This window comes from Protopterus annectens, chromosome 11.part0, assembly GCF_019279795.1.
Source record: "Protopterus annectens isolate FY-2018-M chromosome 11.part0, PAN1.0, whole genome shotgun sequence".
NCBI lineage: Eukaryota > Metazoa > Chordata > Ceratodontiformes > Protopteridae > Protopterus > Protopterus annectens.
The window spans coordinates 711542877-711560817 of NC_056745.1; the positions used below are offsets into that span (position 1 = coordinate 711542877).

General features: G+C 44.1%; 1 protein-coding gene across 1 annotated transcript in view; it reads left to right on the forward strand.

The window, feature by feature from the left end:
• LOC122815569 (protein mono-ADP-ribosyltransferase PARP12-like) overlaps nt 1–17941 on the forward strand; it is a 1409919-nt gene that overhangs the window by 508456 nt on the left and 883522 nt on the right. Inside the window, exon 4 of the mRNA XM_044088175.1 lies at nt 3336–3431. Coding sequence (XP_043944110.1) covers nt 3336–3431 — 96 coding nt within the window. The remainder of the gene's footprint in view (nt 1–3335; nt 3432–17941) is intronic.

Consider the following 17941-nt stretch of genomic DNA (forward strand, 5'->3'; position numbering starts at 1 on the left):
TAGTTTGAAACAGTACTGTAGAGAAAACTGTAGGCACTAGGGAGAAAGACTATCCTTTTACCCACTGTATTGTTTTTTGCCTTGAAAAAATCTACTTGCAGACAAACTAGATTATTTTTAGATGAGCCCTTTCATCAATGTGAGGGCTTCTTCATCTCTGGACTGGAAGACTGTCCCCATGTGAATTTTTTGAAGACAAGAAGAAAAGCAGCAGGTAAAGGGAGTCTCTCTCACTGTGTAATGCCACAAGTTTTCTCTCTAATACATTTATTGTTTGTCCTTATTACAAATACTTTTTCTAGCATAGGGTTGAAGAACTGGTATTGCTCAGAGACAGGTCTGTAGAAAATTCAAGGCAACTGAGTCTTGTGCAGTTTGTCTTGCAAGTACCCACCCTTGGACTCTACTGCCTCTTTTAAGGAGGGCTAGGCCAGACGAGCCTGGGGTGAAATTGAGAATAGCTAGCCAATCATCCAGTTCTTGTGTGAAGAAATGCTATGCATCAGGCTGCCTAATTTGCAGAGGGACTCCATTCCAGAGGTGTGGAAGATGCTGATAATGAACCTCTCTCTCTCTCTCCACCATGTTTTATTGATATGCCGATGAAGATTTAGGTACTGGTCTGGTATTTGTTGGACTATTTGATTTGTGGATATCCTAGACCACTGGGGCTCTAATGGCCCACAAATCAAGGCACATATTACCTCTCAGGAGTCTGTAAGGTACTGTATAAAGGGATAATGCTTGCATTCTTTTTCTGGTAGCTTACTGTTTTTAAGCTTCTTAGTTAAGAACTTCTGTGGTCTTTCTAGTTTGATGTGTTTGTTAAGGTACATCTCAAAGGGGACATTGTATACAGTAATTGTCAAACAATGCTGAATATAACAGGACAGTGGCCTCTTTAGGTCTGGATGGCATTCTTTTGACAATTAGAAGGGCTTTCTGACTACTTTCACTACATGTGATAATCAAAGTAGAGGAAATTATCAACTTAAGTTCCTAGGTCTTTAACAGTGTTTTCATTTTGGAGTGGGTTGCTGTATGCTGATGAGAGGGGTTGTTTACAAAATGTGACAATATTGCACTTTTTTGCATTTAATTTGAGCTTATTTTTAATGCATTAGGTATTTACAAGTTCTTGCTGAAGGGCTTGGATGTCAGAGAAAAACTTGACTGTAGTATAATAATCTTTATAGTCCAGGAATGTGTAGCACATCTGTGAACATCTGCATTTTTTAGCCGTTAGTATGGTGGTCGTGGCCATCTCTTGACAGCTCATCACATTTGCAGTCTAACTTGTTTATTCTGTTGTTGGCATGAACAAATTCCAATGCAGCAGCCTTTACAAGTGATCATTTTCTGAGATGCATGGTTTCCGCTACTCGGCTAATTTTCATTACACTGCATTGGGCCCCATGATATGTCTTCCTATTACATTCTGTGGAAATAACAGCTGTTTGCAGTGCTTCTTTTACCAAAAAAGCCTTTTCACAGTGTCTTCCCAGACTTTTTGGAGAGCAGCTAATAATGTTGTGATTTCAGGTCTAAAATGTCAATGTGCTTCTGTATGCAAGTGATAGTTTCATTCATTTTAGACTTTGTGGCATAAAAATTACATTAAATGATTTTTTTTTATTAAAGTTTAAGATGCAACTTTTTCTTCTGCATTTAAATCTAAGAGCACAAGCTCAAGACATTTTGTTGATTACTGCTCCTGTAAAAATACCTAAAATTTCAAGAGAATGTGTCAAACAGTTGTGGAGCTTCATCCCTGTATGTACTGACAAACAAACAAAAAACACTCCATAATTAGGAAGCAGCCTTCTTGAATATTGTCAGCAGTAAATGGGGTTGGCAGTATAAGCAAATTAGTGTATGCTAATGTTGTACTCTTTTAAGACAGATGCCCAGCTATCTTTGAATATGGTGAAATTTATTGTACAGTTAAATCAAGCAAAGTGCTTAGTGATGTATGAAAGCACTGACTCATAACTCGTATAATTTCAAAGTTTTTATAACTACAGCATGTTCTTGTGTGTCTTCTTGGGGTATATTGTACAGCAAAAGTGACTAATCATTGAAAGTGATCTGGAGTAAAAATGATACAGTTAGCCACTAAAATGACTCAAACAGTATGACCTACTGCTGCAATTAAAGTAGAAGTATCATAATTTCTGTTACTCAGCAGAGATTGTGTGAATCATAGAAGAAGAGCTTATGTAGCTGTGAGTTTTAACTATACGCAGTAACTGATACAAGTAACTGTAAGTAACTGATATGGAGGAACTTAGCCTGTTAAGACCAAGATTGCCAGATGTGTGGCGTAAATAGGAGAGGTTCAGGAATAATACAAGGAGATAACTGATTTATGAAGTTTTTTTTATGTAACCGTTTACTCGAGGAGACAGTAAGGACTGTACAGACAACAGACATCAAGACTGTTTCTGGAAACTTAGAGTAGGAAGAGGGGAGTGGAGAATAGAACTTGGCAAGTACTTCAACAGAAATAGCTAAACGCTTGGTTCTCATTTAATATCAGTTTTTGTTTTTAATTTACTTATGTAGCTTCTGAAGGCCATGTCCAAGGTTATTTTATCTGTATGTCTGGTTTTGTGCAAAGCAACTCTTTTAGAACTTGGGAGGTGGTGATCATGTGATGGAGTTTTAGTAATTGTTGGTAGAATTTCGTTTGATGTTAACATTTTTTTCCTCTCTGAAATACAGCACCACCTCTCTTAGTTACTTGTTTAAAAGAACAATAATAAAAACATGATTATGTCATTATCTCAGTGTCTTTAATGAATTTTTGAATATGCTTTAAGTCTTTGAATGTGCAGCTTGTACAGCAGTGTATTAATGAGATAAGCACTATCGTGCCTCTTTAGTACTAGTGTCTGAACCTGTCTTACAGACAGAGGTAACATTTTTGCCATTACTCCATGAGGTGTGTGTGTGTGTGTGTGTGTGTGTGTGTGTGTGTGTGTGTGTGTGTGTGTGTGTGTGTGTGTGTGTGTGTTTGTGTGTGTGCGTGTGTGTGGAATGATGATCTTGCATACCTTCTTTTGTAAAGTTCTTCTAATGAGGTATTTTCCTTTGTAACACTGTCTTGGGAAATCTCAGGCACTGGCATCTAAGGTTCTGCTAGCTATCAACTCGTACACTGTTAATGTTTACTTCTGCAGCTGTGACTTGCAATTAGTTCAAAAAGATTGCATGTACCTGTGATGTATAACAGTCTAAATTCCCAGAACATTTGCATACTTATTATGTTGCTGTTCTTTAAGAGGAAGTAGGAATCATCAAATACATGTTAAAAATTGTTTTCACTATTGCAGAAGAAGAAGCTGAACTTGACATTTACAGCAGCCCAAATCAAGATGAATCTAAAGAGATCTGTCTTTATAACATCAGGAAAACCTGTGGCTATAAAGGTAAACCCTTATGAATATATTTATAGATTTCATGTTTTTAAACGTAAAACATCAAAGTTATATTTTATGCAAATATTGGTGCTTCCTCCTCTGAAAGATTTAGCTGCTCACAAGCATAGGCTAAGGCTGTCCTTGCAGACAACAGCATGTCTAGTACTCGGACGTTTGACTCTCCTGTTGCCTGTGCTGGCTTTGATAGTCTGTTTAACATTTGGTATAAGATTGCTGCTTGTGTGCAATAATATAACACTACATCATTTAGCTCTCATGCTGACAATAAGCCTTGTGCCAGTCTCTCACTTCTCATTCCGTGCTTCCTTGGTGTGCATCAGGCAGTCTTTGTCCATGGAGTTGTCCAGTTCACACAGTTTATAGGTTCATAGGTAAGTAGTAGGCTAGCTGTCCTTGTGGGTCATTTTAAGCCTAACAAACTTCCCTTTTGGTGCTTGAATTAACCTGTCCTGTTTCGTGTTAGATTGGCCTTACCCATCCCATGGTGGATAATTCTATATTACCTTAGTGAGAATAACTGGGATCATGCCACATATAATTTGAAGGGACGGGTGCATGGGATAAAGCATTTAGGAGCTGTCTCTTTTCATTAGTAGTACAGGGGCAGTCCTACGGTAAATTTTCAGTTACCCATCCATAGATACAAATTGCACTTGAATATGGACAGCTTTGTTTAACATGTATTGAGAGTCTGTTCCAGTGCTGTATGATATACCACTCCCTCCAAACCATTCTGTTAATGCCAATCTCTCACCCTCCGTGTTGAAGGAATATAAAAGCTGGCCTTTGACAGTTAGCTGGAGGGGGCTTTTTTTCTCTAAATCTTCAACTGTAAATGAATCTGATTAATCTGAGGTCCCTATGCTGAAAACAGAAAAGTGAGTTCTCTCCTGCAGTGTACGTGTCAGTTATATATAGTTTTGCATATTTATGCTTCAGTCTCTAAAGGAAGATTTGTACAAGCTTTTTGATGGCATCCATAGACATGATATATGCTTTTTGGGCCCATCAGTATTTTGGAACTACACAGGAAGGTTTTGGTACGTTGTTCTAGCTGAGCAATGTTTTCAACACGTGGTACTGCCATTTATCCTTTCGTACATGGTGTGGCCCCTACCAACTTTTCTTTGAAAATGGCACATATTCAAGCTTTGCTTTGGCTATCGTCACTTCAATCACCAGCTATTTGTATAAGTTGTCTTTGCTATCAGTATACAGCTCTTTTTTCCCCTTCGTTTTAGAGGTGATTTTGGACTGTTTCTAGAAATGTCCTTCCTTCCACTAAAGAGGACTCTAGGGCTTTGGGATATGCTGGCTGGACTTGAAACAGGTTGAAGTGTACCGTCTTCAATGCCTTATGTCAGGGTTGCATAGCTGGCTTTAGGCACCAGCAAACCCTGCAGTCACTGGGGGCCCCCAACCACAGCAAGTTGCCTCATCTTGATTTATTGTTGCAAAAACAAAATTAAGAGCTTTCGTTGGTTGTAACATAAGACTTCCTCAGAATTAAACCACAAGACATCAAGTACATTTAAATACCCCTCTCCTAAATTACTTGTTTAGAAATCAACCAGTTACATTAGAAAAATCGTTAACACACACTAAAAATCCAGAAACCTTAAAAAGTTGTAAGGAGAAAATAAATAAAACATAAAGTAAAAATAGTCATACAGTATATGAACATAACCTTAAAACACTACCCAGGGAAACACCTTGTTTGCTTTTGCAGCAGCCATTTGGTTCCTAGTTTGGCAGTTGCCTTATTTTGGTGTTTTGTAACATGTCAGTCAAACCAGCAAAGGCTAGTATAGCAGTCTTGTATATTTAATAAACCAGGTGGGTAATAGTTCTTGCTTATATCTTTAAAATTCAAAGATATCTGTGGATCTGAAGTAGGAGATTCATTTGTCTGCAACCTGTGGGTTATGGATCCGATATCGGATCCGAACCGGCATGGTTTTCCAGCTATGGATCCAAGCTCTCAGCTCCTCCCCTCACCCATAATGCCCTGCTCTACCCTCATGACCTCAGATCTCGTTTGCCGCGCATGGTGACTGGATTTGTTTCTCAAGCTCTCAAGCTAAGTGCTAGTTTTACTGTTAAATTTCAGAATTTTGAAGTTTTTATTGATTTTTTGTGTGAAAGTGTAGGTTTCCTCTTTGATACTTTTACTTTTTAGAGTTAATCTAAAAGTTATATCCCTCCCCTCACTGTTGGCGTAGTGTGTGTGTGTTGGGCCTGTGTGTGTATATTGGTTGTTTAGTTACTTTTAGTTTGGTAACTACTTTGTTAGATTGGGATGGCAGACCAACCCAAATCTATATTTTCTAAATGCTCCGAGTGTGGCCATAAGCTTTCCCCAGCTGATGGCCACACTCGGTGTGTTAGATGCCTGGGGGTTGAACACCTCACATCTGGATGTTCCATTTGTGCAGGGTTCAACCCCAGGGCATTGAAGGAGCGGAGGTCCAAGCTTGTTTTGGCGGGCCTTTTACCGCCGGACTCGGCTCCGACCTCCACTCCTTCGGGAGTAACGTGCCTGCGGTTATTCCCTCTGCGGCACCCCCTCCTCCTCCTGGGACTCAACCTCCCGTTTCTGGTTCGGAGGAGAGGGATGCTAAGAAAAGGGACCGGAGGGAGAAGCACCATAAGCGGCGGGCCGAGACCTCTGTTTCGGCCCCGCCAGCCAAGCGGGCTTCTCCCCCGGCTCCATTGTCGGCTCGGTCTCCTCCTTCTCGGCTCCGGTCTCCAGTGTGTTTTTCACCGGGACCTGAGGAGGAGGAGACCCGATCTCCGTCGAGGCTATCGAGGAGGCACTCCAGGCCTACCTCGGTAGCCTCGTCGAGATCCACGATAGCCTTCGATGCTGATCTGGACCGGATGATGAGAAGGTTCATCCAGGCCCAGATGCAGATGGGAGTGCTCTTGCCTCCCCTCTGGGGAGCTCAACACCCTTTTTCAAACCGATTGCTCCTTCTCCGACCCGCTATCCGGGTTCGGAGCAGCTGGAGCCGAGCAGCCGAGCTGGGGTGGGTCGGCGCCGATAGTACTTTGTACCGGATCCGACCCTGCCCTCGAGTGCATCGGATCCGACCTCTCAGAGCCTGGATCCGAGCCTGGGATCCGGGGGGATCAGTGCTCCTTCGGCGCCGTCTGTGTCGGAGCGCACTGTCCCGGATCCGGCGCGCCGGCTCCGATCCACTCTTCGGATCCGAGGGAGCCGATTGTCGGATCCTTTAGTCGAGGTCGGCCCTTCGGCGTTTGATGTAGTGGAGAGGGCCCTGTTGAGGGTCTCCGGACCCCCGGCACTTGTTTCGGCTCCGTCCCGCGCTCCCTCTGCACTGGGCCAGGCTTCCACCATCCGACCCTTGGGACAGCCCGCTTCTGTGCCCCAAGTTGCTCCAATGGAACAAGTTGCTGCTTGCGAGGAGTCCTCTGACAGCCCCCCAGAGGATGTCCCTCGCAAGCATACGTGCAAAAGGAGGCACATTGACTCCCCCGAGTCTCTCACGGAAGACACGGACTTGGAGGAAGGGGAAGGCTCCCCACGGTCACCCCCCCCGAGGATGTCTCATTTGGAGACATCATGGAAATGCTCCGTATAAGGGGGGGGTGGTCGGCCCCCAAGTCTTCCTCGGACGAGTCCGTGTTCTTGGAGGCATTTGAAGCGGGCCCGTCTACCTCTTGGGTGTCCCCTCCTGCCGACCCCCTGGTGGACCTCATTACCACCAGGGCGTGGAAGGAACCGGACACCGTGGAGCCAATTCCTAAGAGGCCCGATAGGATCCTCAGCCCACCGTCCGACCGTGCCCATTGGAGTAAGGGGCCTCCGGTAGATGCCATGTTGACGGCGGCGGCCACCAAGAGGGAACTTGCTCAGGAGAGTCCCTCAGTCCATCCCCGAGCAAGGAGTCTCGGATGATGGACCGCTTGGGGAAGCGGATGTTTAGTTCAGCAACCTTCTCGGTAAGGGCGCTGAACTACCTGGCACGTCATTAGGATGCAGCGAGATCTCATTAAAGAATACGCTGCATCTCCCCCAGAGTCCATGTCGGAGGAGGACAGGGTGCTGCACTCCACCCGCATGGCCACTCTTAGGTCAGTTACTAATACCTCTATGCGGCTACTCTCCCACGTTACGGAAGGCGCCGCTAGAGCTGCAGGGGCAGGCCTAGTCACTAGACGTCAGGCCTGGCTCCGTCACTGCGATTTTTCTGAGCCCTTCAAAACGTCATTTGCGAACGCCCCCTTTGATGGTTCTGCTCTCTTTGGCAAAACCGTTCGCGAAACATTGACCCAGAGCGAGAAGGACGGGAAGAAGCTGTCTGCCGTCGGAATCCGCTTCTCTGCACCCCAGAGGCCCTACTCTAGGAACCAAAAGGGTCAGAAGAAGATGTGGTTCCGGAAGTCACAGCAGTCCCAGCCTGCTCCGGACAACCAGTCCTTCCGTGGCAGAGGAGGACAGGGAGGACGCCGCCCTAGAGGCAGAGGGGCTCCCAGAAACTTCGGGTCCAGGGAACCTTTCTCTGAACGGCCCGCAGCAACCCTGAGGGTTGCCCGGCTGCTCCACTCTGGAGGCAGTCGGGGACGTTCGCGGCACCTAGCGGCATGGGAGTCCATAACATCAGACCGCTGGGTTCTCCAAATCATATCCAGAGGATATCGCATCCCTTTTCTTCACTTTCCAAAGTTGAAGTCCCTCCCAGACGTTCCACCCGGTCAACGGGAGGCCACGTTGGCAGAAATTGGCCATCTGCTAAAGAAAAGAGCCATCCAGCCCGTCCCCCCAGACCAGATCGGATCAGGGTTCTACTCCAGGTTCTTTTTAGTGCCAAAGAAGACGGGGGAACTAAGACCAATTCTAGACCTTTCTCTCTTGAATCTGGCAGTCCCCAAAGAAAAATTCCGAATGGTCACTCTGCAATCTATTCTCCCCCTTCTGGGAGAAAATCACTGGATGTGCTCGATAGACCTCAAAGACGCGTACTACCACATCCTGATGGACAGGCGCTCCAGGAGGTTCCTCCGCTTCCGGCTGGGAGCCAGTCACTACCAGTTCCGGGTCCTTCCCTTTGGTCTCACCACAGCCCCCAGGGTGTTCACCAAAGTATTAGCAGTGGTAGCGGCCCACCTGAGGCTTCAGGGGGTGCAGGTCTTTCCCTACCTGGACGACTGGCTTCTTACCGCCCCAACAAGGCATCTACTATTATTGGCGCGAGACTCCTTTCTCCATCTTGCTCCCTTTCTGGGCATTACAATAAATACAAAGAAATCCAACCTGGCGCCCACACAGCTCTTAGATTTTATAGGGGCCAGGCTAGACACAAGGAGTTTACGAGCCTTCCTCACTGCGGACAGAGTTCAAAATCTGCAGCTCCAGGTGCGGGCCATTCTCCACTCAAGTTCTGTTCCGGCGGAGTTGGTCCTGAGGGCTCTAGGGTCCATGGCGTCTGCTATAGCACTTCTCCCTCTTGCCAGGCTCAATATGCGCATCCTACAGTGGACTCTCTTAGTACAGTGGTCATACCTTGCTCTCCCTATGCATCATCCCATTGCGATCAGCAAGGCGTGCAAGCGGTCCCTCCTGTGGTGGCTTCACTCTCCAGATCTCCACGGGGGCCACCCATTTTGTGCTTCTCCCCCTCTCGCCACGGTGACCACGGACGCCTCCCGCCTCGGGTGGGGGGGCATTTTGCGGGCCGGACCGTCCAAGGCATGTGGAACGATTCAGAGACCTTACTGCATATCAACGTTCTAGAGATGAGAGCAGTGCTCTTAGCGTTGCTAGCACTTCAGGACTTTCTTCCCTTGGGAACAACTGCGATTCAATCGGCCAACATGTCGGTGGTCTGGTACATCAACAAGCAAGGGGGAACAAGGTCTTACCCCCTTTGTCGAGAAGCCATGAAAGTTTGGGAATGGGCAATCTCCACCAACCGCTTTCTAATAGCAACGCACATTCCGGGTCGGTCCAACATCCTGGCGGACAAGCTCAGTCGCACCATTCTGACCCCTTACGAGTGGTCTCTCAATTGTCAAGTAGCGGAACGCATATTCGCACGGTGGGGAACTCCTTCATGCGATCTTTTTGCCTCTCCCTCAAACACCAAGTGCGACAGTTTTTTCGCTCTGATACCTCCTCCCGGAGGTTCCCCAAGAGACGCTCTGGTGCATGCTTGGCCACCCGGTCTTCTGTATGCTTATCCACCCTTGCCTCTGATGCTCCAAGTTCTTCAGAAAGCCTCTCGGGTGGGTTGCAGAATGATTCTCATTGCTCCGTTTTGGCCTCGACAGATCTGGTTCCCCTTTCTAAGGTCTCACTCAGTGAATCCTCCTTGGATTCTAGATCCCATTCCGGATCTGATATCCCATCCATCCTGCATACCTCCTCCGAATCTGGACAACCTGAAGCTGACCACTTGGCTGCTCCAGTTCCACTCTTGATCAGGACTCCCGGTATTTCGTCACCTGTTAAGGCAATTCTGGTGGCAGCTCATAAACCGTCCACTAGGAAGGTCTACCGCAGCAAGTGGAAATGGTTTTCTTTGTGGGCGGAGCGGCAAGGCCTGAATCCCTTCACGGTTCCTCTCCCCTTAGTGCTTGACTTTCTAACCACTCTTTTTAACGATGGTGCCAGCAGTTCCACAGTCAAAGTACAACTGGCGGCGATTTCTCATTATCACATTGGCCATGACTCTAATCCTCTTATGTCAGCCAAGTTGTGTAAAATTTTCCTTAAAGGTACTTTTCTTCTCAGGCCCCCTGTAAAACAAGCGGTTCCTCCTTGGGACCTCTCTTTGGTTCTCCAGGCCTTGACCGCCCCCCCCTTTCGAACCAGCGGCTACGGTGGATCTCAAATTCTTGTCTTACAAGACAGCCTTTTTGGTAGCCATTACATCGGCCAAGAGAGTTTCAGAGCTTCAAGCATTATCAGCTAAACCTCCTTATTTGGTATTTCATCCGGACCGTGTCTACCTCAGGACCAACCCGTCCTTTCTTCCTAAGGTTGCTTCTGAAGCAAACATTAATCAGTCTATTAACCTCCCTGTTTTCTTCCCTAAATATGAAAACAAAGGTGAATATAAGCTTCACTCATTAGATGTCCACAGGCAACTTAGATTTTATCTAAACAGGACGGCTGGTCATAGGCAATCCGACCAGTTGTTTATTTCCTTTGCAAAATTTAATTTGGGCAAGCCAATTTCTAAAGTTTCTCTGTCTCGCTGGATTTCACAGTGCATCTTATTGGCTTATCAAGCTTCAGGAAGGCCCGCACCGGAGGGTGTTCATGCCCATTCAACCCGGTCAGTATCTACCTCGGCAGCCTTCAAGGCTAGGATTCCTCTAGATGATATTTGTGCAGCAGCCACGTGGGCTTCATCTCTTACTTTTATCTCCCACTATAAGTTGGATCTTGCATCTAGGGGTAGAGCATCATTTGGCTCCGCGGTGCTCCGGAATATCCTTCCATGATGGCCCCAAGATTCAGGTAGCTGGGGACTCTGTCCCACAGGTTGCAGACAAATGAATCTCCTACTTCAGATTTAGAAGTTATGTACTCACCATAGCGTTCCATCTGAGTAGGTGTATTCATTTGTCTGCAACCATCCCGCCCTCCTATCCCCCTGGCCTTTCAGTTTCCTGCATATTATCTGTTACCCTTTTCAGGGTGTTGTTGCTGTTGGCAAACTCGATCTGAGGTCATGAGGGTAGAGCAGGGCATTATGGGTGAGGGGAGGAGCTGAGAGCTTGGATCCATAGCTGGAAAACCATGCCGGTTCGGATCCGATATCGGATCCATAACCCACAGGTTGCAGACAAATGAATACACCTACTCAGATGGAACGTTATGGTGAGTACATAACTTCTAATTATAGTAACAGTGTTTTATCAAGTAATAGGCTTCACAATTTCAGTAATTTTTTACCACTGACGTAGAGCCCCTGGCTTAGTTAAACCCTGCTGGTGGACATTCTCTCCACTAAAACTAACATAGCCAGCTTTAGGTTCCTGCAATACCCGTGACTGCGGGGGGGATGCTTAATCATCCTTGACTGTGTGTGGGCCCCATATAGCTGCTGCTGGTTGGGGAAAAATGAGGAAAAAATGAATGATAAAGCCCAAAGTGACTGATCTCAGCACAAACCTTGGATTTTAACAAGAGCTAATGCTTCCACTCTATAGGGGTGGTTTTCTTTTTTAGGGAGTTCTACAAATACTGGCAGACCACCAGATACTATAGCTTTGCTTGATGAATTCAGTGCAGTGCCAAACGTAATAGCAGAATAAAGGAACACACTTTACATATTAATCTAATTCACTTAAAAAATTAATACAATAACACATTTTGCATCAACATGCATTTTTTTGGACAATAAGAACTATAAAACTCCGATGCCTGGATTTATTGACTGTAATTCTGAATTATTTACCAGCAAATCAAACTTTTTTGAAAGATAGAGCAAAATTATTATCAAAATCAGGGAAGGTCTGTGCAATCAGGTACATTGACAGTTATCCTCTATCCTCACTGAGGTAAATAACAGTGATTTACCCCTGCTGCTGTTTGACGACCGCTAAACAGCAGTCACTGATCTGGTGTGGCAGTACCACTGTTGCACAGTGTATTAGTATTTGCTGAAATTAGTACAAAACTATTATTGTTATGGTTAGTGTGTGTGTGTGTGTGTGTGTGTGTGTGTGTGTGTGTGTGTGTATGTGTAAAACATATCACAGATTTTTATCTGTGCACACACCCAGTAATGCCACGACACACACATTATTCTTCTAGGTATCAGTAAAAAAATACAGCTAACAAGTAATTGTATTTCAAAAGTTAAGCATAAAACATATCACAGAACATGCAGACACTTACGTCTTTTAAAAGTCTGGCGTCCCAGACTATATAAATAGATACAGGGGTATCCCTTAATCATCCTTGCCTGTGTGGGAGCCACACAAAAGCTGTTGCTGGTTGGGAAAAATGTGGAGAAAAAAACATTTAAGCTGAGCAGGTGACATGATCCTGTTAGAATAAAGCTAATAATGGCCTCTGCTCTCAACTTCACCCATTCTAAAACCAGCCTTGCAAAGATTTGTGTGTGTACAGAAAGCTGCTGTAGGTTAATGTGGGTGGGGGGGATTGTGTGGTTTTACTTCTTAAATTTTCGTCACAGTTAAACCTTAGAGGTTTGCACAGGATGTCATTATATATTGTATTTTGGCTGGGGACAGTGTAGTCATTGTTTTTTTTTACTTTTCTCAGAGACCTCAGAATTGTACAAAGAAGGTTACTATAGCTTGTGTAGCGGCAGTGTACTGTCTAGGAGCAACAATGGAATCATTTTAATCTCTGCTTTCATCCCAATCTAACACCAGAAGGATGTACAGGCAGTGACTGTCTCTTTTTTTTTTTGGGGGGGGGGGGGTTACGGAAGCAGGCAGTATTCCCAGATAAGACCTAATCCGCGGTGGTGGTGCTGTGGTAGCGTTGTCGCCTCACAGTAAGACGCTGACTGGTTCGACTCTCAGCTAGAGCGTCTTCTGTGTGGAGACGCGCGAATGGGCGTACCTTCGTTGAAGGTTGTGCGTTAGGGCTGGCAACTCAGCACGTAAAAATCAACTGCCAATCATTAGTGGACCGGTGTTCCGCTGTGGCGACCCCTAACCGAGAAAAGCCGAAAGACACAACAAGTTTATTGTGAGCTACTACTTTGTCAGCTTTGAACAGTAAGCCTTGGGCACATCTTATGTCTTTGAAAGAAAAAAAAATTAAGACTGAAATTCTTTTCTTACTCATTGTTAAAAAAATGTGTATTTGAATACATGAGAAATGCTAGTTTAAAAGCAAAGTAGTATATAATGCATTTTATTCTATTAATCATATAGTAGTAAAATTAATTCATGTCTAAATGTGAAGTAGTTTTAAAATTGCAGTGTGGCTTGAAGCAAAAGCTTATCCCTGACCCTGACAGAATGCTAGCTTAGCAAGTTTTAATGTTTATGCTTTTCACAAGTGATTATCTGCTGGGTCAGGAAATTAAATGTGTAAAATAATAAAATCTTCTGCTCTTCCTGTAAAAATGAGATGGCCTTGTATATGTGTTACTTAGATATCACGCAGCTGTGTGAAAAAATGTAACAGAACAAAGACATGCATTAAAAGACTAAAGCTGCTATTGTATTCAAACTAATATAAAACATTAAATAAGTAACTTTACAAAAAGACATTATGACTAACCAGCTGGATAGCAAGGCCGTATTGTATCTAAAGGAAAAGTTTTTTTTAAATGTACAGCATCAGCAAACTTAATAAATGTAAAATTGTAAGCTAAAGTAATGTAAAGGCCCTGTGACATATCACGTCAAAAAGGTAGGCATAGCTAAATGTTAAACCTATATAAAATTGTGTGCTTCCTATTTCATGTCAGACAAAATTCTGTACTTGTATGGTTTTTTGCCTCCTGGTGTACACTAGTAAACTTTTAAATCTAAACCTCCTGTGTATTAAATTCTAAATTTTATTTAACACTCATGATTTTTGTTTAGTCTACCATTGGATTAAAAGGTTGGGAAATACTCTAAAATGCACCCCAGAGCATCTTTAACCTTATAGCTTCTTGGGGCCTGGCTTGTTTGAGTTATTTCCTAAATGGTTATTACTGCGCTGTCTTGGTTAGGAAAGATATGTTGAAAGGATCCAAAGAAAACTAAGCTGAACAGCAACACTGAATTTATTTCATTAGTCATAATTTCTGTTCAAGCCATCACTGGGTGAAAAGGTTGTGTAAAAAAACAAACTTTTAAATGCACTTCAGAACACATAGAAAGCTGTTCTTTCTTGAAAAAGCTGAAGAGGAAGGAAAATGTGATAAAAGAAAGAAAAAAAAGTAATGTGCATGGTATGGAGAGCCAAAGATGGGGGGAAACAGAGGGGAGGACTGAAGGATGTATGTGTGTGTGTTGGGGGGGGGGGGTGAAACAGTTGGCCTAGGGCATCATTTCACTTAGGTTCAGACCTGTTGAGTTTTAGTAATGTATCATTGTTGCAGCTAACTGCGGTGGTGGTGCTGCGGTAGCGTTGTCGCCTCACAGTAAGACGTTGTCCTGTTCGATTCTCAGCTAGAGTGTCTTCTGTGTGGAGACATGCGTGAATGGGCGTACCTTCGTTGAAGGTTGTGCATCAGGGCCGGCAACTCGGCATGTAAAAAAAATCTACTGCCAATCATTAGCGGACCGGAGTTCCGCTGTGGCGACCCCTAACTGGGAAAAGCCGAAAGACACAACAACATCATTGTTGCAGCTAAGTGCTAGTAACTATAAATGTTTCTTTGTGTGATGACGATGGCCCAGCATAGTGTGGTACATAGGCCTATTGTAACGTAAGAGCATTCTATCTACAGATCAGTCTGTGCATACCACTCCTAAAAATTTGCAGTATGAACTTAAAGGTTGCTTAGGAGGGGTAGCAGTGATAGAGTAATACTTAGACTAGAAGTGCCTAGGGGTCCCAACTTGACATTTGCTGAGAGCCCCTAAAATGCTAACACCGGCCCTGCGTGCTGGTGTTCGTGGTTTATTTTGTTGTTATGTACAAGTTGTGCACCAGTTAGCTCAGTTCCACTCACTACAGAGCGATTGTTCTGTTCTATAATTCCTTATTTTTTTTTTAACCTTGCAGCAGATGTCTTTAGTGATTTTCAGATCCCAACCTGGAAATACAATTTTCCCTTCCCTTGTGTTTGACATACATCATGTTTCTTAAGTTAAAGACTGTTGTTTTGGTCGTGCAGGCTTTCTGAGCACCTCGAAGTGTGATCAGTGAGGCACTGGATGTTTGTATACATATATGAATTGTGACTACTGTAGTTCTGTGGCAATGTATGCAGACTGTGGTATGTTTTTAGTCTTGATTTTGCAGAGGCTCAGAGGCAAGATTAATTATTATGGGGAGAGCAGTGGCCTCCCACAACAAAACAACCATCTTCAATGCTCCAGTATCATGAGGGACAATCTGTATTATAGATTAAAGTCATTTTGGAGCGCTGGCTTCAAAGAGACAGTGGTCACACTGTTTTCTGAAGGCATGAATTGGAGTATGACAATCACATATAATCTAATCACTCCCATGTGGTGGGTTTGGGAGGGCAATCATTAAATTTTCAGCAGAATGTGAAGAGGTTCCTACACTTATTCTCCATTTCCTTTTCTTCCTCATCTGTTGGCAAAATATTTTGCAGTAAGGTCAAAACTTATTCTTGCCAGCCACTAGTAGCCCAGAGGAGCCTAGTTAGAGCCATAACCAGGTCAACTGGTGTCCCGAATAGTTCCCCAGACTGGTGCCTCATAATTCAAAAGTTGAGGACCAAAAAGAAAAATGAAAATAAGTATCATTGGACCAAAAAGTCTTCTGTACTCCTGTAACTGTAGCTAGCTGCTTGCCATAGTTACTAGCATTCAGTAAGCTTCAACCACATCCACAGATGCTGTATTGGCATTCATTTATGAAACCATGATATTGTCATGGTTTCAGAAATTAGTTACTGTACTTGCAACCCTCTTGGTACCTGCCTGTCGTGCCCCCTAACAGCTAATAGCTGCCCCTTAGCCCTGCTGTAGCTATGACTCTGGTTTTAGGTGCACCTCACTGGCTCTCTTCAAAAGAAATCTTGATGAGTTGATGGGAAATAGAAAGTTCACCCCAGGGATCACTCCAGTGACTCTACTTGATAGAGGCACTGGGAACTAACGTCGGGCAGCACAATGCCAGGGCACTTCTATGGGCTAAGCTTGTAAAGGCTCCAGGGCCATTAGCCTAGTACACAACTATGAATCTTGACTTGTCCAGTGCTGTGACAGAACATTTGCCTTCACCTAAGCTGTAGTGGTTCCTTTTCAGAAATTGCATCTCTAAAGGAAGTTCTTTGACAACTTACAGGAAGCTAAGAAGACCTGCACTTATAGCACCTGCAAAGTTATGTGGTTTTCCATCTGGCCCAAGAAATATCTCTTTCCTTTTCAATCTATGTATCTTAAAGCCTGTCTTTATTAGAGAGTTTTTTTGATCTATGTCTGACTTGTTTCACTATTAGGGTAAAGTTTCTGCCATGCTATGTATCTGGTGTAAGGCAAGACTTCTTGTTTTGCAGGGGGAGTCTATTCCAGAAGTGTGGAAGGTGCTGAGTTTTGGTAAAACATTACCTGAAAGTGATCCTTCTTTTCCATACTATCACTCAGACTCTGGATTTCTGTGTATTCTTTTTGGATGGTGATATTAGTGGAAAATACATCCATTGCCCTGTGCATTTCACTTATAATTATACCTTCACAGGGACCTTGAGCATATGAAGACCAGTTGTCTTTCATCACTAGAAGGCTAGCGGAACACTGGCCAGTGTGGTAACAGGACATTTCATAAGGCGATGCTTTTTATTTTTTTATTTTATTTAACATTTGTTTACCGGGAAAGTCTGACTTGGAACAAAGCCAATTTTCAGCAGAGGCCCAGGGAGAAATGCTCCAGATACATGTCTTTGTAATGAGTGAGGAAACCAGAGTACCCAGAGAAAACCCACATGAACATAGGGAGGACATGCAGACTCCGCACAGAAGGCACTTCAGCCAAGAATTGAACCAGAGAACCTCATGCTGTGAGGCGACAGTGCTATCACTGCACCATCAGTTTTTCTAGTTTGTATTTCAAGAGTATGGCTTCAGTAGTCACTCAGTACAAACATCCTTATACTTCACAGAAAAGTCAACTTAAAAAGCATAAGATAAATAAATGTAAATATTTTGTGAACAATAAAAGCTGTTAAAACTGTACAAATAGTAATGTTAGCAAGAGATATTCTGTACAGTGATAATAGTGCATACACAGTCTTTTCATAAGTGCTATAATATATGTACAAAAATCAAAAGTTATACTTTTTGCTAAACTTTCACTCATAGGTTCATAGGTTCATACTAGGCTATCTGCCCTAGGGCATTTATAAGCCTAGCCAGAGTGTGTTTGGCTTTCGCCACCCATTTTAAATTAATTTTGCTATGCCCTTTTTTCGAGGTTAGTATAATGTGCCTCTGTCTAACAGTGACACAGAAGTGATACCCGGGGTAAACCTACGATCCCCCATCCACTCATCAAGATTCCTCTTGAAGAGAGTCAATGAGGGACTCTGCCTAACCTGGACTGGGATTTTATTCCAGAGTGAAGGGAGCCTCTGGGTTATGAATCTGTCCCTCCAGCATGTCCTATTTATTTCAGTGCTGAGGTTCAAGTCTCTCAAGCGCGTAGCTCGATGGGATTTGGATTTTCTGAGGTGCAGCATGTCCATTAATTCCGGGTTGGACATGGCTTTATCGCCAGGCACAGATCGCCTCTGAGCAGGCGGTATGCCACTGAGTAGAGCTGGAGTTTCTTTAACCGGCAGCATATGGCATCTGTTTGAGCCCTTTGATCCTCTTGGTGAGGTACTTTTGGGGTCTTTCCAGTTGCTGCA